Source organism: Mauremys mutica, chromosome 5 (genome assembly GCF_020497125.1).
Source record: "Mauremys mutica isolate MM-2020 ecotype Southern chromosome 5, ASM2049712v1, whole genome shotgun sequence".
Taxonomy (NCBI): Eukaryota; Metazoa; Chordata; order Testudines; family Geoemydidae; genus Mauremys; species Mauremys mutica.
The window spans coordinates 128,898,974-128,924,172 of NC_059076.1; the positions used below are offsets into that span (position 1 = coordinate 128,898,974).

Below are 25,199 nucleotides of genomic sequence, written 5' to 3' on the forward strand. Positions count from 1 at the left end.
GCTGTGCACATATGGCACACACGTTTCAGCTGTATTTGCTAGCTATCCAGATGGCAGTAAGGCTGTTTTTTTGCTTGGCGGGGTGAAGAATCAACCACAGTTGTTTTGCAGACAGAGAGAATAATCCAGGCATGTTGTTAAGTACATAGCTATCCCCACTCTGCTCCCCTGTTCAGACTTCTCCTCCGAGACGGGAGTTAGAAGGGCAGTTGTATATTCTGGAAAGCAACTCCGCTTTTTAAAACTAGAGCAGCAGTTGGTTATTGCTGCACTGCACTGGGTCCCTTCTGTTTGTATCTATGCCACCAGTGGCATGAATTTCTCTCTCCCTGCATTTCTAATGCATCCATCACTATAGTACCTTGGCACCAGACTGCCTAGCCACTCTGTAGTATCTAGCTGCTAAGACGACAGTGCTGTCAGAGCATTACTGGAGTGGTACACAAGCGAATAGCAGTTTCTTTCCCTAGAGATTTCCACAAGTGACTTCTTGGTACTGGCTACTGGAAAAGTTAGTCCCTGATATCTGTGGCTCTTTCCTCAGAGCAACATCTTCCCTCTAATACAAAAAACTATTGGGATCAACAGGGTAGTTCCTGCTCCATGCTGGGATAATGAGAAAAGGGCCTCACTATCTGCATGCACTGATACACTTTAAAATAGTGCAAATGCTTTTGCTCGATTTTCTCGCTGCTGCTGCCTCGTCTCACAGGCGGCAGAGAGGGGAGGGGCTACAACCTGTAGACCAGGCGTGGCCAAACTGTGGCTTGTGAGCCGCATGTGGCTCTTTTACAGTTAAAATGTGGCTTATGGAGCCTCCCCAACCCCCTCCCCATTCTTCACCTACCAGACGGGGAGTGGGGGGGGGAAGGGGAGCTTGAGGCTTCTGCCCTGTGGTGGGACATGGGGCTTCTGCCCTGCAGAGAGGGGGTCTAAGGGCTTTAGACTCACATGGGGGTATCAGGGCAGGTGCTGCTCCATGGGGCAGATTGTGCATGTCTTGCAGCTCTCAAACTCTGAAGATTATTGTATGCGGCTTGGAGGGTCAGTAAGTTTGGCCACTCCTGCTACAGACCCTCAAATATAGGGCCATGGCGTTTCCCTCATTAACGCACAGCTCACCATCCTGAAAAACGTTCGGCTTCCATTGCCTGTCCTAGTGATGTCAGTGTGGCCATTTTGTATTCTAGTCTATTCCGGTTCTTATACTGTGCCCATCACCATGGTATCTGAGCATGTGACATGACAAGGCTCTGTTTCCATAGACTCTTCTGCACCCCCTGCCATTCCTGGTGGCCACTGTCTTTCAGAAACCCAGATGCTATGGAGGGAGAAGACATGCCTCCAGTGCTCTGTTAATGAAAACAAAAGTTCCATCTCACCTCATTCTGAGTTCACTTATGCTGGCGAAATGCCAGTGGCGTCAGTGAAGATACTCGAGGTTTACAATAATGAGAGTGAGATCAGAACAGGCCAAACCATGTTCAAATGAGGCAGAATGATGGTATCAAAATGAATGAAACATTCATGCCAGCATGTTTTCAAACACTCCACTATTTGGGCTAGGATCCGGAGACATGGTGAAAGCTAGCTCAGTAACCAGCAACAATGCAGCAGTGTCTCCACTTCAGTTTACAAATTCAGTTTTGCAGCAAGAGGTGCCTATGCCAGAATAAGTGGCAGAGTCTTCCACCATATCATTCATCTGCATCCCACTGGTGCTGAATTCTAGAACAGCTAGTTTAAGAGCTGAGAATACTCAAATGGCAGCAAGATTTCCACTGATAGGAGGGGAGGCCTGCATCTCTCTGTCTGATCTGGAGAGCTGCTCACATTGGAACATATGCAGCTTTTTGATGTTTGCCTCTCAAACTTTTGATGTTCGCCTCCTCAAAAATATGGTCCATGGAGCCCCAGTGAGTTGGAGTCGCTTTGCTGGGAGCAGATGTTTCCACAAATTCATTCTTCCCCTTCAACTAGGTCAGCATTTTTCTAAACCTTTCCACCACCACATTTGTACTCCTTTCTTTCTCTTCAGCATGCGCCAGTCTGATGTGTGTCCCAGGGATGTTTTACTCACGGTTTTCACAGCTTTTTATGCTACTGGGAGCTGAATTTGTCGCCCTTTCGCATTCCTTCACTGCTGTCTGCTGGTGTCCATGTCCCTCCCTTGGCTGCTACTCACTGGTAGTTGAATGAGTGTAAAAGAGATCCCACTTCCACAGGACTAAGCTCTTCAACCCACTGATGGTCACTTACAGTGTGTCACCAGGAGCAGATTGAGGCCCTGATCCGGCTGTCATTGAAAAGCCTCCCGTTGACTTTACTGTGGGTTGGAGCCGGCCTGACGGGGTTTGTTCTGGCTCCAATGCTGTCAGCAGAGAGACTCCCACTGACTTCGGTAAGAACTGAATGTGCCCCCAAGGGAGGATCCCTGCCTTCAAGGCGCATCCCCCAGCAGAGCTCTCCAGGTGGAGCATTTCCATTGTGCGTGGCACTGGCACTTTGCAACATTAATCTGGCCCGGTAATGGTTTAAACCATTTCCGAGTTACACTATTATGATTTCCAGTGCCATGGGGGTATATGGTGCTTTACAGCTAAGGGAGATGACAAGGCCCCTGCCATGAACAACACACAATCTAAATTAGACAGATAACACAAGGCTGGGCAACAGAACAAGGGAGAAGAAAGTAAAGAAAACAGAGAAAACTCCAACACACCTCCCCAAACTAAGGGAAAATGTTACACAAAGAACACAGCCTTGTGCCTGTTATTGCTTGATGTCTGCTTGGCTTTGTCACCTGATACAAAATCCCGTGACTGACAATATGTATTGTCTCTTTCTATTGTAGACACAGTCAGTTATCCTTTCCTCTCCCCTAGGCCTTGATCCAACTCCCACTGAAATCAGAGGAAAGACTCCTATTGATATCAGTGGGTATTGGATCCATCCCCCAGTCCCTGCTTGACACTAGTCTGCTCTCAAATTATCCTCTTCAGCAACTACGGTGGCAGTGAGGTGGGACAGTGCGTAACCACCGAATCACCAATACTGTTATTGTCAGCACCTTCATTCACATCCTGCGTGTGCTTTGTGCCTTGACCAATTTGTGTGTTGGCCACAGCTTGATTCATCAATAATGTTAGTGTTATCACCCCAGTCCTTTCTAATTCTGCCCCCAGCATAACTTGGAAAGCAGCGTTCATATGCAGAGGGAGGCACAGGGAAGCAGGTCCCTGCTCCTCAGTGAGATGGTAGAGTTTTCTCACGTGGCAGCCAGCACTGCCTGAGAAGCTGTTTTCCAGGAGGCACTCTGTTGACAGACACCTGGGGACCTTGGCCAGCGCAGCAGCAGAGATGCTCACAGAGAAGCAGAACAATAATCCAGATTTGGCAGATGAGTCAGAAGGATCAGGGGGACCAAATTTGTCCCTGGCGTAAACAGATGCCACTTCAGTGATGCTTAATCACTTACTCCTGAGCTGAATTTGGCCCCCTGGGTCCAAGCTCAGGTGGCTCACTGGAGCTGCTCCTGGTGCCACAACATCCACACTGCTATTTTTAGCTTGAGTTGAGCTACAATGAGTCTGTCTACCCAGGCTGGGTGGCACGCCTTGCAGCTGCAGTGTAGACACACCAGTAGGGCCCAGTCCCATACTTGAAATAAACATCAGGGTTTTCTGCTACGTAGGAATAATCCTATGCACTATATAGCATTGCCTGCCATCCTGTACCTGCAAATCACCTGGACATGCATAAGGCATATCTAGCTATGGGAAAGCTCTTACAGGGCAGTGGGAGGGCTGCAGCACTGGAGATATCCTTGCTCATAGAATCACAGAGTTTAAGTCCAGAAGGTACCACCAGATTATCTAGAATATGTGAACCCTGTGCACATGCATTCTTCACCAGCCCTACACAGTACCTAGCACAATGGGACACAGCTCCTTGCCAGGGGCTCCAAGGAACTGCTGTAATACAAACAAATCATGGTCTGGGATCCCAGGCGCACTTGGGGCAATCAGGGCAGATAATGTAACAGTAAAAAAAAATCCATATCCAGAGAATTAAAACAAACAAAACAAAACAAAAAATCAGTGGCTTGTGCTCTTGTTTATTTACACAGTCCATTTCGTGACACGCACACACTCACCCACCTGCACATGCTATCGGACAAAACCAAACACGCTCATCCTCAGCCCTTTTCAAATAACCCGTTCCTTTAAATAACAATTTGGGAACATGTGATGATGTTTTAGACATGTTCTTAAACTTGTCACGGTGGTGAGCTGTCACTTTTGCTGTCCTAGGCATGCTGCTGCCTTTCTCCAAGTCCTAGGGAAATTATGCAAAAGAGAGAGGCAGTAGGGAAGCTTCTTCTAGGAGTAAATCCAGCAAACAGTTCTCCCCACCAGACCCAGCAATGGGCTTGGGTGGGAGCTTAAAAACAGTCCTCCTCACTCCCCTATCCTGCCAGTACCCCAGTGAGGTCGCGGAACCCTTGTGGAAACACTAACTCATCTCAGGTTGGAAGGAGTGATATAATAAAGCCCGTGCTATTAAGCATTAGACATTCATGTGAACCTTCTGGAAATTTTTTTGGCATATTGCTCAACACAAACAATGAGACAGTTAAGTTACACTGCGGGCTCTAAAAGGACTCATCGAGAAGCCAGCCAACTACCTTCCCACTGGGGCTCTAAAATATTTTAACTCCCAGCACAAAAATAAACCAGAGGAATTAAAAGATAGGCAAATTCAACAGTTTATTATGGCACATTGTAGAGGCAGTTTGCTGTCAGGAGGTCTTGCTTTATAATGTATTGGAAGCATGTACATTTTGCTGCCTAACGTTGCCTTATCAACTCTACAAAATTCTGCTTTCATTTACGCTTATGTAAATCCGGAGCAAGTCCACGCAAGGCAGTGAAGTTAGTCCAGACTTACAGCAGTGCAACAGAGCAGGATCGGCTCTATCCAGGGCCTGATTCTTCTCTCATTTATGCAGCATTACAGTGGTGCAACTCCACTGATTATGCTAGAGTTGCTCCTGATTTACACCTGTGAAAAGAGAGAGTGGAATGAGAGACATAGTGCTTATTTGTATGAGCTCATAATGTATTTGTACAAAAATGAACATGTTCTTTTGATAATGGAAGGGAAATATTGGGCCAGATCCTCAGCTGATATAAATTGGCATAACTCCATCCAAATCAATGGAGTGCCTCTAATTTACTCCAGCTGAGGATCTGGCCAGTTACTGTGATTATATCTATTGTCCTACTAATTGAGGGAGCTGTTAATGGATCCTGTACCCACCGCTTTCCCCACTTAGGGTAAGTCGATAGCGAAAGCTGTGTACAAGCTAGCCTGCCCCAGCTAACTTGAGTCCAGTTAGGGTGGGTAACAGTGCCAGTGAATACAGTGCTGCGCAGATAGAACAAGCCCGTCCCAGACCCGGGGTACACACTCAGCTCGTTAGCCTGTTCTGTGTTTTCTTCACAGCTATTGTTACCCATGCTAGCTGGATTCAAGCTAGCTCAGGTAGGGTAGCCCGTGTGTAGCTTTAGCTGTGTAGACTTCCCCTTACTTTGCTCCACACCACTCTCAGTGGCCTGATGTCACAGCATCTTTCCCTCCAGTGATGGGGATGGGATGCATCTTACATACTTTATTTCTTTAGTGGGATAGGAGAGGATTGGACACAAGAGAGCACAGAGCTGGCTGAGGGCCTGGTCCTAATCCCGTGAAGCCAATGGCAAACTTCCCATTGGCTTTAAATGGAGCATCTTTGGGTTCTAAAAGCATTGCCTCTGAATCAGAGATGGAACAGACCTGTTACATCAGATCCCATCCATCCTCCTGCCAATGCAGTTATTCCCTACAGTACATTTTCTACAGTGTGCTCTCTGCATTGCTTCCAGCCTGTGCCTGTCTGGGGAACAAGGAAACAATCATAGTACTTAGCCCTTGTGGACTCCAACAAACTTTACAAACATTAACTAATTAGTCCCAGGGCCCAAACTTCAGCTGCCATTGGGATACCAGCCCAGTGTCTTCTTAACATAGATAAATACAGAGTAGTGCCAATTTCCTTGCCTTTCTGGCAGACAACAGCATATTTCATATTAGAGAAATCTTCCTTCCTAACTCCTCTATATGTAAAATTGGAGGCTGTGCTACTAGCTGGGAAGCAGCAGGGGGAAGAGAGATGAAGGGAACATTCTAATTAAGTGTCTGTCATAGTCTGAAATTTAGAAATCCCCCTGCCCATGCATTTATGAGTAAACTCACCCATAGTGAATGGATAGTTCTCTGAAAACATCTGCTCAATGGGCAGCAGCAGTCAAAAAACCTAGCAGAATATTAGGAACCATTAAGAAAAGGATAGACAGACAGAAAGTATCATAATGCCACTATATAAATCCATGATACACCCACACCTTGAATACTGCGTGCAGTTGTGGTCACCCCATCTCAAAAAGATATATTAGAATTGGAAAAGGTACAGAGAAGGACAACAAAAATGATTAGGAGTATGGAACAGCTTCAGTATGAGGCGAGATTAAGAAGATTGGGACTGTTCAGCTTAGAAAAGAGATGACTAAGGAGAGACATGCTAGTGGTCTATGAAATCATGAATGATGTGGAGAAAGTGAATAGGGAAGTCTTATTTACCTCTTCACATAACACAAGAACCAGGGGTCACCCAATGAAATTAATAGGCAGTAGGTTTACAACAAACATAAGGAAGTACTTCTTCACACATTGCACAGTCAACCTGTGGAACTCCTTGTCATTGGATGCTGTGAAGGCTAAAAGTATAACTGGGTTAAAAAAATAGATAAGTTCATGAAGGATAATTCCATCAATAAAAGCAGCAAAGAGTCCTGTGGCACCTTATAGACTAACAGAAGTTTTGGAGTATGAGCTTTCGTGGGTGAATACCCACTTCGTCGGATGTATCCACGAAAGCTCATGCTCCAAAACTTCTGTTAGTTTATAAGGTGCCACAGGACTCTTTGCTGCTTTTACAGATCCAGACTAACACGGCTACCCCTCTGATACTTGAGTTCCATCAATGGCTCTTAGCCAACATGATCAGAGACAGAACCCCATGATCTGGGTGTTCCTAAGTCTCTGACTGCCAGAAGCTGGGACTGGACAATAGGGGACAATAAATTGCCCTGTTCTGTTCATTCCCTCTGAAGCATTTGGTACTGGCCACTGTCAGAAGACAGGATAATGGGCTAGATGGACTAGTGATCTGATCCAGTATGGCTGTTCTTATGTTCATCCTAAATCTTTGTACGTCCCCCATTCAAGCACTAGCTAAACGTGATCCTGCTTAGCTTCTGAGATCTGATGAGCCAGGGGTGGTGTGGCTGCAAGAAAAGGTTTGCTTTCTTTAAAAGAGTAAATTAGAAGCTTGCTTCTGCTCTCACTCATGCCTCTGTAAATCAGTGTATCACTGACACCAATACTGGTGTTACACCAGTGTGAGAGCAGAATCAGGCCGTAAATCTCTAAATACTCTAACAGAGAACCAGTTCTTGACACTTAAACCTGCTCTTGAAAGAGTCCTTCCCCACCACATGTGCATAGCCAGGGCTTGCAACACCTATTTGCCTGTCAGCCCACTTCTGGCTTTTTCTTACAGATGGGCGAATACCAAAACCCCAGTCTGAACTCCCCCTCTTTGGGGAATGTTTGGATCCAGGTCTGAACTTGGTGTCTCAGATCAATTCATAATTAACACACAAGCCTCTTTATAATTCCCCCATTAAATCTGAGTCAAGATGGGAAGTGCTCCTCGGAAACAGCTATTCTAACACTGTTACTAGAGAGAAAACCCAGATCTGACTGTGTTCCTGTAGTGCACCTGCCATCCTGCTCTCTGATCCTCTCTGAAAAGCTGAAATTCTCCGGGTGTGCACACTCTTGAATAAACCCTTCTCTCGGGGCTGCTCCAATTTATACCTTGTCACATTGTACGGAAAAAAAAGTGTCTTCTAATCCCAGCTGATGATTTTCTCTAGGATTTTAACACGGGATCTTTCTTGAACTTTGTAACAAACATGGTTCACAAAATAATTTGTTCTTTTAAAAAAAAAAACTTAACAAAAGAGAGGGGGAGGGGAAGCAAAGGAGGGACAAGGTATTTTCCTCCAGTTTTTGTTTTGTAACTGGCGGACATGTGTGCATCAGGCTCAAGTATTTCATGGTCCATTTTATTTCCACTTGATTTAACTTTCTTGCTCTAACTTTGAAATCATTCCCACTTTTCATTGAAACCTTCCATTTTGCTCTTCATATTGCTTTGATCATCAGCTGTGACTTCTGTTTGATCTGAGATTTTCATTGGCCCCGTCATATCCTTCCAATGATAACAGATATTTTGTTTTTGTCACTGCGATGGATTCTCCTTTAACAAGAAAAAAGTCCATTGTGGAGTTGTAGGCCAGGGGCTACTGGAAGTGAAGCACAGTGAGTAGCGGCAAGTGTCAACGAAGGATTGAGAGTAGGCAGGGAGCTCTTGAAAGCCAAGTAAACAGGCTGTTGGGAGAAATTGTGGGCTAGTGGAGAGAACACAAGACTTAAGGGTATGTCTATACTACCCGCCGGATCGGCAGGTAGTGTTCGATGTATCGGGGATTGATTTATCACGTCTCGTCTAGATGCGATAAATCAATCCCCGAATCGACACCTGTACTCCACCTCGACACGCCGCCGTGAGGATGGTCAGTTAAGTCGAACTAAGATACTTCGACTTCAGCTATGCGAATAGCGTAGCCGAAGTTGCGTATCTTAGTTCGACCCCCCCCCCCCCGCTAGTGTAGCCCAGGCCTAAGTGCCAATAGAAGTCTTGTGTTCCATTTGTAGCCAGGCCACTGATTTACTGTGGAGCATTATGGACGATGCTTAACATGACTCTTACATGAGAATGTTTTGAGTGCTCCTATAGAGTGATCCTGGCTTGCTTTTGGCATAAAGGAAGGCGACTTCTCCCCAGCACACCAATACAACAGAACACAGGAGGAGGTTCTGTTACTTAGTAAACATTAGAGTGGGTCCTTGATTCATGTGCTGTGAGAATGCCACCAAGTGGAAGACGGGTTTTCCAAAGAGAGAGAGAAGAGCAGGTTCCCTACATCCCCAGTATTACCAATACGATGCTATACATTTTAAAAATTTGAGGAAAATCCTGTGAAGATTGTTGGCTTGTTTCTGGAGAAGTGCAAGATACTCCTTGATGTCTCTTCATACAAACCCACATCCTGCAAGCCGAGAGACTATGTGTTTGGCAAACATGTTGGACATGGAGGGCCTATGTAATCCCTTCATTAAAATCAATAGCATTACACCAGGGATGAATTTGGTTCAGAGTATTGGTTGTATGCTCTGCATTATCTGCTCACGGACCTGGAGACAACCTGGGGGGAGAGACATGGATGAGAAGGGCAAAAGCACAAAGGAAGCCTCCCCAATTTTCTAACACCCCCAGGATCAGGGTGAAAGGGACTCTGCTGGGCAGTCAGACACTACAGAAGAGTTCAGGTATTCCAGTGATGGGTATAGTATAAAATCTTAGATTGACAGAAAGACAGACAGCCTGGGTAACTAGCGTACAGGGATGGGTTTCAGGTAAATAACTCAGGGCATGTCTACACTACAAACTTAAGTCAACCTATGTTAGGTCAACTTGCAACCACCGCAGTAATTACTGTGGTGGTTCATGTCGACACTGCACTTCTTCTGTCGGTGGTGTATATCCTCACCAGGAGTGCTTCCATCGAATTAAGAGAGGCAGTGTGGGGGCTCTGTTCGCAGTTCCCTGCCGGGAGCCCAGCTGCCCCCTGTCTTGGCTCCCTGGTCCCTTAGAGCCCTCTCACCTGCCCTGGGGTGACAGCCAATAGCTGATCTAAGTAATGCAGTATCTACACGGATGCTGCATTGCCGTAGCCACACCGACATTAGCGCTACGCCTCTTGTGGAGGTGGAGTTATGATGTTGGTGTAGTAGGGCACTTACATCGGCGGGAGCAAAGCTGTAGAGTGTGCACTGACATAATTAGGTTGACATAAGCTTCCTTACATCAACTTAACTCTGTAGTGTATACCAGGCCTCAGAGTCCAATTTTCTGTATGCAGGAGAATCTCACTGATTTTCACTGAGTGCAAGGCCCACTGGCAGTTCTGTAAATTGGTGAGTAAGGCTCCAGTCCAGCAAAGTCTCCATTGACTTCAGCTGGGAGAGTTCTCTTTAAAATTGGACCTGAACACGGTGGGGCTACTCATGTCTTAAAGATAAGCATGTACTTAAGAGTTTTGCAAGACCATGATTTTAAATAAATCAAGGCTATTGTAATTTATTTATTCATACAAGTGCCAGTTATTTTTATTAATTTATTATTATTAGTTATTAGTTTTTATTATTCAAATACTTTATATTATACTAGAAAACATTCAGGGGTATGTCCTGTGAAAGTCTTAAGTTATTCATAATATAAGACCTCACCACAGCCCTCTGCTGTTAAATCTTGGCTGAGAAATGGGGTGAGACTGCTGGGTCTTTCATCAGATTTATGGCGTGTGGATTACCTGAGCGAGAATTACTGTCTCAAGGTTCTACTCAGCAACGATGCGGTATTTTTGCATCTACGTCTGCTGTAAGTGCTGATTGTTGTTGTCAAAGCTCAAGGGGCCAGATTCGGATACCCTCACTCGCTCGCACTATAGTACGGTACTCTACGAGGAGTCCCACTTAGGTCAGCGTGGCTGCTTGTGGAGTAAGGTGCTACTCAGTGTGAGTGAGGGGATCAGAATCTGGCACAAAGGTTGCAGTATCCAAATGAAACCAGCCAGGCAACTGAGCACAAAACCGAATTAGAGTAAACAGTCCAGGCCATATCCTGCCGTCAGATTTTAAGCAGAACTGCCCCTGCTGAAATCAAGACATCTCACACTGGTTTCATTCCCATGGAGATCAGCAGGGGAGTGCTCTTTAAAAAAAACTGATGGCACCATATGGCCTTTTATCAGTCAAACTCCTATTTATGTTAAACAACTGCTAAATAAATAACCTACAATTGTTTTGTCATGCCTTCAAGCACAGATATTTTGTTTGTCTGGCCTAATTTTTTTTTTCCTGTTACCCTTTCTAGGTTCCCTGCTATTCTTATGGTCAAAAGTTGTCCAAACTGGCCATTTTGAGAATAGCCTGTAACTATATCCTTTCCCTGGCCAGACTAGCTGACATGGATTACAGCGCTGACCACAGTAACATGAGCTTCTCAGAATGCGTGGAGCAGTGCACTAGGACCTTGCAGGCAGAAGGGAGATCTAAAAAAAGGAAGGTAGGTTTCAAGAGAACAAAATAACACAAATAATCCAAGGTGGTTTCCTTCTCGCTCCATCCTTTGAACATTTCCTTATTTTTATTCCTTATTCTTTCCCCATTTTTTGGTTTTCTTTGCTCCCCCACCCCCCGATCTGTGTGATCTTGTAACAACCACATTCCTCTCTAATCAAAAACTTTTCCATCCTTCCTATTCTCTGGGCCAAGCTCTTCCTCTCGCTACTTGTCCAACACACTTTAACATGACCACGATCCTATTAGCATTGTCTTGTGGCTGTTATTTGTTAAAACAAACCAGCCTTGGGTCGCCTTTTGTAGATCATAAAACACAATCGCTCAGCTGTGTTTTCTGTTTTGTTTAATCTAACGCTTATCTCCAAAAAAAATCGTCTGACAACAAAATAAAAAAGAAGTAGCTAATGGAGACACTGTACATATAAACACATTAGCGAGATGTCTGACCTGAAGAACATATGGGTATCTTGGGGAAACAACACTAAATCTAATTACACATTGCATTCCTTCAGGTTACTTAACATTGAACCAATTAGGGGAAATCATCATCAAGCCGCGTTAAAGAGGAAACTGAGCATTCTGCCAGTTTTCCTCTTGGAAAGTGACATGGGTAAATTAAAAGAGTGATTGATGTCTTTGTTCAGAGTTTTACGACAAAAAGAGTTTTGTAAACTTGAATTGAACTTCCCTCCGCATTCTGTACCCAGTTGTCATGCAGGATAATAAATCAGCAGGACTTTAATGGATGAATGGACAGCTAAGCTGAGCAGTATTCACCACCTTCAGTTCTAAGATTTACCTCTTATTCAGAAAGGTTTCCTCATTTTTTCCCAACAAATATTTTTTTCAGAAACCCAATTTATAAATAAAACAGAATTGCACTCTCCTGGCCTCTTCCTTTAGCTGACATGATTAATATTTATGACTTAGCACACCTTTGCACTCTGTTCCATACAAGACATACACCAAAAGACAAATCCCATGCTCCAAGATGGTTCCTGTTTAAAATACCGACAGAAATCAGGCTGAGACACACTGAAAGGTCCAGAGGACAGAGTCCACTGAGACATTCCTTACATATATTGCTAACACTTTACGTCATTGTTTCTTAACCAGTGGGGTGGGTTGCAATGGATCACCTAGATGGTCTTATCGCACAGGTTAAGAAAAAAAATGGTGTAATTTCATGGTGAGAAGGACCTATGGCAGGGGCAGAAAGAGACCAATTCTCTATCTCTCTGGGCCTCCTGTTGTCAGCGTGCCCCTGCTCCATCCCCTTCGGCCCCACAGATCAGCAGTCCCATCCCTTACTCCCCCCTCTCCTGCATGGCTCTGAGTCGTGGCAGAGGACAGGACACTCAGCTTCACAGCCTTTTCAAGTGGTGCTGATGGCTGGTGTGGGTGGTGGGGCGAGAGAAGAGAAGCACAGCCCAGAACCCTTGCCCCAAACTCAGCACCCCACCAAGCTGCAAAGGATCAGGAGATGGTGGATGGCAGACCAGCTTTTTGGATGATGGATCTCCAATAGTTTGAGAACCATTGTCCAAGATTATGGAAACTAAAAGAAGGGTTAAAGACATAAAAGTTCCAGATTTCAAACTGCTCCAGATTCACGGGTGTTCTGAGCTGTGGTTTAGGTTTGGACTGGTCTTTCATAAACAACTAAATATCTAAATCCTGACATTTATGCTGTTTATTCTTTCGGTTTCACTGGAACATAAAAGAAGATCTCTCCCATTTGCAGAAACGCTCACCGGACATCAGCACATTCCTCCCCTCACATACAACCACTACTCAGCAACAATAATCACGTCACAAAACAAAATCTTCCTAACCCTCAAATTCCCAAAAAATGCAAGCCCAGCCCTCCCCAAATGCCTGCTCAGAAATAGAAGGGGGGGGCTTTGTCTTCTACACATTGATACCAGACTGATCAGTTTCTATTTCTGAGTCTTACAAACACAACGTTTTTGTTTAGGGGTCCCCGCTGGGAAGGGGAACATTTCAGGAAACATCCTCAGGTTTATCCAAGGCCCGAACTAGGCCCGTAGTCTCTATCCAGCAAAGCAGACGCTTCCAGCTGAATCAACAAGTGCCACGTTATCCTGGTCAATATTTCCTAATAGGCCGGCAAGAGGGCACACAGTCAAGGCTAAGGCCAAAACTAAGAGGCATTGATTGGACACACTAACCAGTCAATAATTCCAGCAACCAGCCAGAGCGCTCAGAGCAAACCAGCACTTCTATTGGTTAGCAGAATTTGGAAGCTCCCCCTGGTGCCAGTGAAAATACACCCAAGGACAGTATTGTCACTGCCAGGGCCAAATCTGACACCTTTTGAAGCTAATGGGAAGACTCCTTTTGACATCAAAGGGTGCTGGATTGGGACCTTTAAATTACAAGAATGTGATCTTTAGCCTTTAAAAATGGGATGAAGTGAATCTATTTAAATGTAGGAAAACCCCACTTCTTTATACCTAAAATCAGAATCCGCTTAATTTCCTCTGCCTTCCCTCTAGCCCCATAATCCATAGCGGTGTAAATATCAAATATGAAATCACTGAAGTCATTAGTAAATTAAAAGGCTGGGGTATTTGTTCATAAAAGACCTGAGCTCTGGACTTCAGATGGTGTAAAAAGATCTCTCTTCTGCGGGGGGTCTTCCTTAGACTGTTGGATGAGGATACAGTGTCTTGGACCAAAACCACTGTTCTCTCGTTAATTTTGAAGTCGGCACGTTTTCCAAGATCTCAGTGTGTTTTTAATCAGTTTTCAAAAGTTGCGGTTCACTAGGTAGTTCTGCTGAATTATCGACTTTGGGTTGTTTGTTCCTTGCTCTTTAAAGTTTTAACGAGCCAAGTAAAGATAGTCAAGTCCCCAAGCAATGTCCTTCACTTCACTCCATCCACAAGTACCTTTATCTACTGTCATCTTTATTTTATTGTGGTTTGTCTCCTTCTCTCATGTCATTCTCAATTCTCAAGCAGGTTACAGAATGTGCTATGGCACCGTGAGCTTTTCACACAAAAAGTAGCTGATTGGGGTTTGTTTTGACAGGCAACGTCTCCAGATGTTGAATTTGCTGATGATGTGTAGCCTTTTGCTTTGTTTTTTATGTTGAATTATCTGCTATGCCGGACATTAGACTATTGCACAGACTTGGATTTTTTTCTTTTCGCTCCAGTGTCTTAATTAGAAGAGTTGGATTTATCCTTTGAAACCTTTTATGCTAGAAAATGCTCCTCTTAACTAGTCTAAAACACAAGCTGATCTGGCAATTTATGCTGCTGTTCTAGCTGAGACTTGACTAAGGGGTGTTTGGCGATCCTGTTTAAAAGGAACCAAGGGTAAAATGAAAGACTTCAAATGCCTCTTTGTAAAATAAATGGCCATGGGCTATGGGGAGCACAGGGGGAGAGAGGATTCTTATGGACGTCTTCATTTTTTAAAATTGCCTTTCAATCTGTTATATAAATCATTTGAGCCACCTCTTGCTCTTGAAGACACATGCACGAATCCCAATAAATTGGAGACCTGGATGCTCATCCATGGGCAGAATTCGGCACAGTGAGTCCCACTCCGTATCTTACAGAAATGGGGTAATAAGTTCCTTTGAAACAGACACAGTGGGATAGAGAATATCCTGTAGTCCCGGGCAGAACTCTCCGCTGGCATTCTTGTGAGCTTTGTGGATGTAAAAGCTGCAAAGGGCAGGTCAGAGAAGAGAATATGTATTATATTTTTCTATGTTGTGTGGCATTCCACACACCTACAGAACACAATCCAACGCCCACTGAAGTCAATGGAAAGATTCCCCTGATTGCAGTGGGCTTTGGATCAGGCCCTGATAGAGTGCTAACCGCACACAATTGCTGTGTAGAAGAGTGGCACGCAATATAAACAAGCTACATTCATTACACAGTCATGGCCGCACACGTTGGATTATAGATCCTTCTTCTATCACTAACACAAATGATCCTTTTTATCGTTCTGTTCCCTCCTCCCCCACTCATCCCTACAAACAGGCAGTGCCTAGGACATAAAGTCTGAGTAAATGGCCGTATCCTCATCTCAGGCCACTGAGCACTAACCTAGCTGCTGTTATAACTCATGATCTATACTATGGCTGCTGACTCTGCAAGAGGATTTCACCAGTGGATCTACAAAGTTGTGGATACACCAGCCATGCTGCTGCCTTCTCTCCAGACTTCACTCCAAACCCCCTTTCATCCCCACCCCTGAGCACGGCTCCATGGCGCACACAGTGGCTGTGGCATTCCCCTTGGCCAGCCTCTCCAGGGCCTCTTGTGGGGCACGGGAGCAGGGTACCTCACTAAGTATCCCACAGAAATAATTCACCACACAATGCTTGGTTGGCTACCCCTCGCATACAGGAGAGTGGCAGCTCCACCGCCACCACCCGCTCAAACTTTTGAAGGATAGCAGAGCTTGTTTCATTATCTTTCTGACTATAATGTTAACTGTTAACCCAATGCAGTGGGTAAGTTCGCTTTTCTGTGTGGCTGCAGCTGTTCAGCTTGCAAGGTTCTTTTTTCTTTCCCTCCCCCTCTTCTTTGTTTTTGATTAGTTGTTCTGTTAGTCAGTAACATTGTTGAGTACATGGAAGCTAAGCTGGAGCAGGGAGGGTTCCCCCCCTCCCGCCTCTCTCTCTCCTGGCAGTCGCAGACTCCAGATGTTCAGAGTGCTAGTTGGGAAGTCCTGCTGGCGCCACTTAGGGCAGAGGGCAGGGGAAAGGCACGCGAGCTGGAACCCAAAGCACTCAGTCACTGCAGGATTTGGCACATTCCCCAGCTTTCTGCTGGCACATTCCCCAGCTCTCTCCTGGCCATCTGTTCCAAAAAAACACTTTCAGAACCTCATCATCACTCAGGATACAACACTGAGAGCAGCTGTTATAGAGGCAGAAGGAAAAACCATGCAAAAGGTCTCTTTGTGAGAGAGGAAACTGGGTTATGAATAACAGAAGAACAGTTGGAGCTCAATAAAAAAGTTTTCTGCTGGAATTTAGCTTCTTATTTTTAATTCCCTATATATGTTTATATGTGTGTACACACACCATTAAAAATTAGAAACTATATATATATATATATATAATTACAATTGTATCTATGTATACGTGGAATTAAAAATAAAATGTCTCTATATTACACTATCATGTTAAAATTATATAAGGCAAGAAAATTAATTAATTAATTATAGATAGATACACACACAATGATTTTCTTGGTGTGCTCTAATGCACGGGTCGGCAACCTTTCAGAAGTGGTGTGCCGAGTCTTCATTTATTCACTCCAATTTAAGGTTTCGTGTGCCAGTAATACATTTGAACATTTTTAGGTCTCTTTCTAGAAGTCTATAACATATAACTAAACTATTGTTGTATGTAAAGTAAATAAGGTTTTTAAAACGTTTAAGAAGCTTCATTTAAAATTAAATTAAAATGCAGAGCCCCCCGAACCGGTGGCCTGGACCAGGGCAGTGTTAGTGCCACTGAAAATCAGCTCGCGTGCCATAGGTTGCCTACCCCTGCTCTAATGCCACTTAATTTTTCCTTTGCAGAATCCAGCTCTAATACAGGCAATTCTGTTCCAATTTTTAGGCAGCGTTTTCTGCAGCTTCCTTACCCCTACTCCTGGGACGAACGAGTGGTGATTTTCTAACATAAAAGGAATAGATAGCGCAAGGCAGCAGTCGTATGGCGCTGAAACATTTTTCTTAGCGATTAATTGTTCTCAGATACTGTGATGTGATGCATTAGGACTATTATGGAGACAACGTAAAGCCACGGCTCCTTCCCTTGAGATCTATCACACTAATTTTAGAGATTTATGAAGATGATTGCTGTTCTGATAGTAAACACAGGTACTGATGATTGTAACACGTATCAGTGGTCTCATTGCTAAATACCAGGTGCAGTAAAGTCTTGATCATCTGAACTCCATTTCTTCAGTGGAGGTTCATGATGCCTGGGTAAGTAAGGTTCAGGCTCCCATTTCCCCTTGTTGGAATAAAGCGGAGGTTGCTCTTTAATAATAGCCACTCTGCTTCCCTGAGGTCGGTAGCTTAGCATGACTAAAAGAGGAATTGTCCACTTTGGCATGGGGAACCTCTCCTAGCTGTCTACAGCTGGGAAAATAGCACAAGCTGCCTTTGAAGGCTGTAGAGAAACCCTGAGCTGGCTCTCCTCACCATCCCAATCCCACATGATTCAAAACTTTCAGCCATCCCAAGACACCCCAGGACAGCCTGGGCTCCGCTGTCTAAAACGTTACACCGCCATCTGCTGTGCAGCACACCCAGGAACAAAACCACATCAACTCTGGGACAAAACGGCCGTCTGAATTAGGTAGAGATACCAGGCAGCTACACACAATGATGTGCCCCCCACGCAACTAGCCACTAGCAGCCCTTCCATGGCAATCATGCATTTTTGATAAACCTACGATTTGGAGCAGTATAGGTGCCAAAGGGGATAACGCTAGAGAGCAGCCACTCCAAGAGGATGCAGCACAACCCATGCTATTGCTGCAAGCCAGTGTTAACTTAAGATGCTCCAGCAGTTCTTCTGTCTTGAACTGGTCTAGCACCTGGATGCTGTAAGTGATCCTAGTTGCCATCATTGATCTTGCTGTCCATAGAAGAGGGGCAGTAAGGGTGTGGAGTCCAAGTAAGTTCACTAGCCCGTCTGCCCTTTGCAGGCAGTGGATTCTTAGGGCTCCAGCATATCTCCATGGATTCCATTGCTGCACTCCTCACATTTGCACTGGCCCAGCGGGGTTTCAAGATCACATCCCTTCTGCTCCATCAACAACTCAAGATGCAATGATGTTGAGCAGAAGGCTAGCACTGGAGTCTTTCCGCTGCATAAAAGACAGGATATGGAGAGCCCGCACACATACCCCAAGTGCCAATAAGCACAGCTCCTCAGGCTGTCCCTATGCCCAGTGGAGGATAGACAAGAGCAAGGCTGGTGATCTATGTAGATCTATCAAAGAGCCACAATATCCCTGCTTAAGAGGGAATACAGCAGCTGCATGGTCTTCTGTAACTGTAGGTTCCACAGCCTGGTGTTGAGGATTCTCCCCTGACCTCTCCACGTATCTCCTCCGCACACGTCCCTTTTACATAGACTGTGCACTGGATCTAGGGTTTGGCCCTCATTTATGTGGAAGTTAATGAACACAAACCAACCAGATTCCACTGTCATCTTGGTCTATTGAAACCACTTCTTTTGAAATGCTTCCCAACAATGCCCGTTTGCTAAGGTCATTAGTCAAATTGTCAAATTCAAGAATTAGGGGACTTTGATGTGAGTTTTTTTTATTATTATTAATTAAATCAGCCTTAGAACTTTCTGACTACTGTGAGAAGAGAGGGAGGGCTGGGAAACAAATGAGCCTGATTCTGATCCAACTTAAACCAATGCAAATGAGGGGTAGCTACACTGAATCAGTGGAATGCCAGTGTAACCTACAAAGCTCCTACAACGTCAAATCACATAGGATGCCTTCCTTTTGCATTCACAACGTCATTTATCTGCACTTGGCTAATCCATTCATTTGCACATAAATATCACTGGCCTTCTCTGCCTCTCAGCAAAGATTTCATAGCAAAGACCTGCAGGGAGATCTCCTATTACTAAAGCAGCATTGCACAACATCTATTAATGGTGCATTACATGGTAATATATAAAGGACAGTGGGTCAAAACAAATGAATGCAGAACCTGTTATGATCCAATTTGTTTACTAATTGACAAAATTCAGCAATCCAAAGCCCTCTGAAGCCACGAGGAGTCTTGCCATTGACTTCAGTGGGCTTTGGACTAGAATCCGAGGCTGCCAGTCCTGCAAGCCTGTTTCCAAGCAGAACCCCTCTGATGTCCAGGCAGCAAGGTTTCCTACCTTGTTCCCTTTTGTTTTCTCCAAAGACTATTGCTAGATAATTCATTTCTGCAATGGAAAAGGTCTAGCTTACTAATATTGCTGTTACATGTTACAGCATGGGATTCAAAGAGAATCTATTTTTCTACTGTCCATTACTGAGGTAGTTCATTTCTCCAGGGTTTCCCTGCTCCCTTTCCTGTTTTATGTTTTGATTCCATAAGGAATGAAGTAGTCTTTAAGCAACCAAATGTTGTTGTGGTAATTATTAATAATTATATTTACTTAGTGTCATAACATGTCTTGATTGTTTGACAAAAACAGAATAACAGGTGATTTTCCTACCAAATAGTTTAAGGTAAATACAATTGTCTGCCTGTCCCTCTGCCAGCAAAAACTAATTTATTCAAAAACTCAGATCACAACTTTCAGATTTCCAAAACTAAATTAGGGCACTTGTTCTACATTGTGTTTTTCAAATCAGCATTTAGGTGCCATGAGAGCCGATGTGAGCATCTCCATGTTGAGGAGAGTGCTCAGATCCCAAACTGGAGACCCAAGTTTGAAAACTGAGCTCATCATTGTTACAATAAGAGATTCTGCCTCTCCCTAGTTAAATCCTTACATTTTCATTCTCATCAAGAACCAAAAAACATTTTGAGTGGCACCAAAAACGTTTTCACTTTGAGCTCTTGATGTTACCATTTAATCTGTTAAAAGAATGTTTTGACTGAGTAATTTCTCCTATTTCTTTGTGTTTTCATTGCCCTAGAGAACTTTAGGGAGGCATCTGTTTCTTTTTTCAGTGTAGAAAACAAACAAATGCGTATTGTGAAGAATTTAATTGCATTTATGTGATGGCTTTGTTAAATATTTTGAATAGAGATGCAACTGACCAGAACCCCGGAATATGAGAGTTTTCACAATCTGAACCGAGACTGAATCTAATTTTTGCAGTTGGCCAGTAGCTCTATAATGGGCCGTATTAAAATCCTGGATCCAGATTCCCCCAAACTTTGGGGTGTTAAAAATCCAGATGCAGGATACAAATTTGCAGCTTGAAACCCAGCTTTAGTTTTAAAGATGGGCTCAAGATCTGTTAATAGGAAATGCTCCACTTCTAAGATAACCTTAGCCCTGGCCCTGCAATGAGTTCTGTGTGGTCAGATCACTGCATACATGCAGTGCCCTAGTGACTTCAAACCATCTCTGTGCTAGCACATGGGTTTGCCTGCATGGACCTTATTGCAAGAATGAGCCCTGATGTGCATTGTATACCCACATATACAGGACAAAAGGGGAAATTTAAAGGGGCTTGCACAGTATGCAGTAGCAGATGGCCACACACGCAGCTTCCAATACTGCTAATATAAAAGAAAATATTGATACCCTTATAACATCCCTGATATAGCACGCAATCCTGAAAAATTGGATAGGATGCAGAAAAGAGCCACAAAAATGATTTCAGGGCAGGAGAAAATGCCTTACAACTTTGTCTGTTTAGCTTATCAAAAAGAAGATTGTGAAGTGACTTGATTATAGTGCATCAGTACTTCACAAGGAGAAAATATCATGTTCTAAAGGGCTCTTAGATCCAGTGGAGAAAAACACAACAAGAACCATTGACTGGATGGTCAAACCAGACAAATTCAGATTTCCAGCAGCGAGGTGATTAAATGTTGAAACAAACTATCCAGGGAGATGGTGGATTCTCCATCTCTTGATATCGTCAGATCAGACTGGAGGCCTTTCTGGAAGTTATGCTTTGAGCGCAATCAGCTGTTTGGCTAATCCAGGGTGATTTTCCCTTCCATGCAGAACACTGTACAATGGGCTGGGTGCCCTGTGGACCTGTTGTTCTGGAGTTGTTTGTTTGTTGCCAGACAGTGAGGCAAGATGCAGGAGTTGGTAAATTTCTGGTCTGATCCAGCATCCCCGGTTTTATCTTTTGTATCTTATGCCTATTTCAAAGCGGATGTGTCACTGGTTCGGGATTTGTCTAGGTCAGGAATAGAGAAAGCCCCCACTCTTCAGTGATAAGCTCTATGAAGCCCTGTAAAGGCTATCTTTAAGACTCAAGACAGACATGGGCATCATTATTGACAGCTCAATAAAAACCTCTACTCAATGTGCAGTTGAGGTCACTGCCATGGAGAGCGTATTGAAGGCAGAGAACTTGACATGATTCAAAAAAGGACTGGACCCTTATATGGGTATCAAGACTATCCAGAGTTATGATAGTTAATGATAACAAAAATTGTGGAAAGATATTAAACCTCATGCTTCGGGGTTTAAGCCAATCTCTAAGTACATGAGATCAGGATGAGACCTAATGCAAGGGGCAGATCATCCCACATCTACTACTGCAGGGTTTCCACACCTTCCATTGAAGCATCTGGTACTGGCCACTGTCAGAGATGAGATACTGGACTAAACGGATCTCAGGTCTGCTCCAGTCTGGCAATGCCTATGTTCCTACCAATGCACTTACATTTATATGTCACGTCTCAGTGTAAAGTCTAAGCACTTTTAGAGAGTACTGGAACTCCAGTTCCGGTACCTTTTGGGTAAGGCCTCAGTCCTGCATCTCTTTCTGTGAGGTGCAGAGCACCTTTAATTCCCAGTGCAGTCAGTGGAAGTTGAGAGCTCCTTTAGCATGATCAAGGTGCTAAAAGAGCACTCCAGGAAGACAAGGCCCTTGCCGAGAAGCTAAATTAATTCTTTGCATTGTTCTTCACTGCAGAGGATGTGAGGGAGATTTCCACACCTGAGCCATTCTTTTTAAGTGACACATCTGAATAACTGTCCCAGACTGAGGTGTCAGTAGAAGTGGTTTTGGAACAAATTGATAAATTAAACAATAAGAAGTCACCGGGACTGGACAGTATTCACCCAAGAGTTCTGAAGGAACTCAGCTATGACATTGCAGAACTGTAGTATCTAACCTATCGCTTAAATCATCCTTTGTACCAGATGACTGGTGGATAGCTAACATGACAACAGTTGTTTTTAAAAAAGGCTCCAGAGATAATCCTGGCAATTATAGGCTAGTAGGCCTAACTGGTGGATTGGTTGAACAGAATCATCAGACACAGATGGAAAACGATATGTTAGGAGAGTCATCAACATGGCTTTTATAAAGGGAAATAGTTCCTCACCTATCAGCTAGAATTAGAAACACAGAAACGTGGACAAGGGTGATCCAGTCAATGCAGTGTACTTGGACTTTCAGGAAGCCTTTGATAAGGTCCTTCACCAAAGGCTCTTACGCAAAGCAGGCAGTTATGGGCTAAGAGGGAAGGTCGTCTCATGGATCAATAACTGATTAAAAGATAGGAAACAAAGGGTAGGGATAAGCTGTCAGTTTTCACAGTGCAGAGAAGTAAATAGCGGGGTCCCCCAAGGATCGGTACTGGGACTAGTGCTGTTCAACATATTCATAAATGATCTGGGAAAAGAGGTAAACAGTGAGGCGGCAAAGTTTGCAGATGGTACTAAATTACTCAAGATAGTTAAGTCCAAAGCTGAGTGCAAAGAGTTACAAAGGGATCTCACAAAACTGGGCAAGAAAATGGCAGATGAAATTCAATGTTGATAAATGTAAAGTTACACACATTGGAAAACATAATCCCAACAATATATATAAAATGATGGGGTCTAAACCTCTCAAGAAAGAGATCTTGGAGTCATTGTGGATAATTCTCTGAAAACATCTGCTCAATGTGCAGCAGCACTCAAAAAACCCTAACAATGTTAGCCATGATTAAGAAAGAGGGAGATAAGACAAAAAATATAATGCCACTATATAAATCCATGATACACACCTACACCTTGAATACTGCGTTCAGTTCTGGTCACCCCATCTCAAACAAGCTATATTAGAATTGGAAAAAATACAGAGAAAGGCAGCAAAAGTGATTAGGGGTATGGAACAGCTTCCATATGAGGAGAGATTAAAAAGACTTGGACTGTTCATGTTAGAAAAGAGACGACTAAGAGAGGGAGATGATAGAGGGCTGTAAAATCATGAATGGTGTCGAGAAAGTGAATAAGGAAGTATTATTTACCCCATAACAAATGAACCAAAGGTCACCCAATTAAGTTAATAGGCAGTATGTTCATAACAAACATAAGGAAGTACTTCCTCACACAATGCACAGTCAACTTGGGGAACTCAGTGCCCCAGGATGTTGTGAAGGCTGAAAGTATAATGGCATTCAAAAACTATTTGGATAAGTTCATGAAGGGTAGTTTCATCAGTGGCTGTTAGCCAAGATGGTCGGGGATGCAACCCCATGCAATGGGTGACCCTAAACCTCTGACTGCCAGATGCTGGGACTGGATAACAGGGGCTGGATGATTCAATAATTGCCCTGTTCTGTTCATTCCCTTTAAAGCATCTGGCACTGGCAGGGCCGGCTTTAGGAAGTGCGGGGCCCGATTCGAATACGCGGCGTCGGTCCGGGTCTTCGGCGGCGGGTCCTTCACTCGCTCTGGGTCTTCCGCGGCACTGAAGGACCCGCTGCCGAAATGCCGCTGAAGACCCGGAGCGAGTGAAGGACCCGCCGCTGAAGTGCTGCTGAAGACCTGGGCCACCTCAGGGTGAATAAAAATTAAAAAGTTAGGCGCTCTTCTTTAGGGCACAGGGCCCTATTAGGCGCGGATGTGGGGCCCTCTTAGGCGGGGGGGGGCCCAATTCGGGGCAATCGGCCTAACGCCAGCCCTGGGCACTGGCCACTGTCAGAAGACCAGATTCTGGGTTAGGTGGAGCATTGGTCTGACCCACCGCAGCTGTTCTTATGGGTTTTTTATTTTGTGTCACTAACTCTCAAGGTAAAACTTTCAAAAGTGCTTCAGTGACTTGGGATCCAAAGTCTCATTTTTAAAAGTGACTTAGAGCCGGAATGAATTTGTAAATCTGAAGATGGGCACCTAATGGGATTTTCAAAGGCCTTTCAGGGAGAGATTGACTCTACACCCAGTGATTAGGGCACTCACATAGGATGTGGGAGACTCAAATTTAAGTCCCTGCTCCATATCTGGCAGAGTGGGGATTCAAACATGGGTTTCCCACATCCTAAGTGAGTGCCCTAACTACTGAGCTATTGGATATTCAACATGACACATCAACTGTCATGTGAGGGAGGCCAGAGTCTGTAAGCATGCTCTGAGATCTCCTTCGGGATCAGGCTCTGCTGGCAAGATAGGCAGGGGGACACACAATAAGAGAATCCCACTTGGGCTTTGGCTGAGCTGCTTGTTAGCTGTGGGTCAGCATCAGGTCTTAGGTGGTTTTGCATATGCCCATCAGAAGAAACTTAGGTGTCTACAGAGGTAGGTGGCAGCTAAGTGGTGGTTTTGAGAATGTCCGTGGTGCCTAAATGCTGGATGTAGGCACTTAAAGAGGCAGGTAGGCACCCATTACCGTTGTGAATCTAGCCCTTAAGTGCCTAAGACACTTTTGAAAATGGAATTTAAGAGCCTGACTGGGAGTAACAAAAAGTCTCAGTTGTACTAAAATTTGTTCGGAAATGCATAGTGGGCATTCTGCAGTGGGTTTGTGAGCAACTTCTCTATGTTTGAAACCACAGCTCTGAGTTCTGTGTATTGTGATGCAGTAAAACATTGCAGTGACATTCCACAGCTGAGTGCAAATTCCCAAACTAGGTCTGTCACTCACGTGATTAACAGATTTATGCACAAACGAATGCAAGGGGGACATTTAACTTCTGAAGGCCATGAAGCACACCAACCAGAAAGATGAATGCAGTAACTCAAGTCACTCTGTCGCACAAATCCAGGTTGTGCCATTTAGTTTCCCTTCCATTCATAAATCTGTGGTCAACTTCTGAAACTTAAAACAGATCCTGAGAGGTCTTTGAAAATTCACAAGGCTTTTCAAATATGAGTGTTGTATTTA

General features: G+C 44.2%; 1 protein-coding gene across 2 annotated transcripts in view; it reads left to right on the top strand.

Moving 5' to 3' along the window:
• Window positions 1-25,199, top strand: part of ATOH8 (atonal bHLH transcription factor 8) — a 33,704-nt gene that overhangs the window by 5,758 nt on the left and 2,747 nt on the right. Inside the window, exons 2-3 of one of the 2 annotated variants that reach the window (XM_045017412.1) lie at window positions 11,168-11,359; window positions 16,997-17,127. In XM_045017412.1, coding sequence (XP_044873347.1) covers window positions 11,168-11,359; window positions 16,997-17,062 — 258 coding nt within the window. In that variant the 3' untranslated portion in view covers window positions 17,063-17,127. Of the gene's footprint in view, window positions 1-11,167; window positions 11,360-16,996; window positions 17,128-25,199 lie in introns of those variants that run through there. The other variant, XM_045017413.1, reaches the window with a different exon arrangement.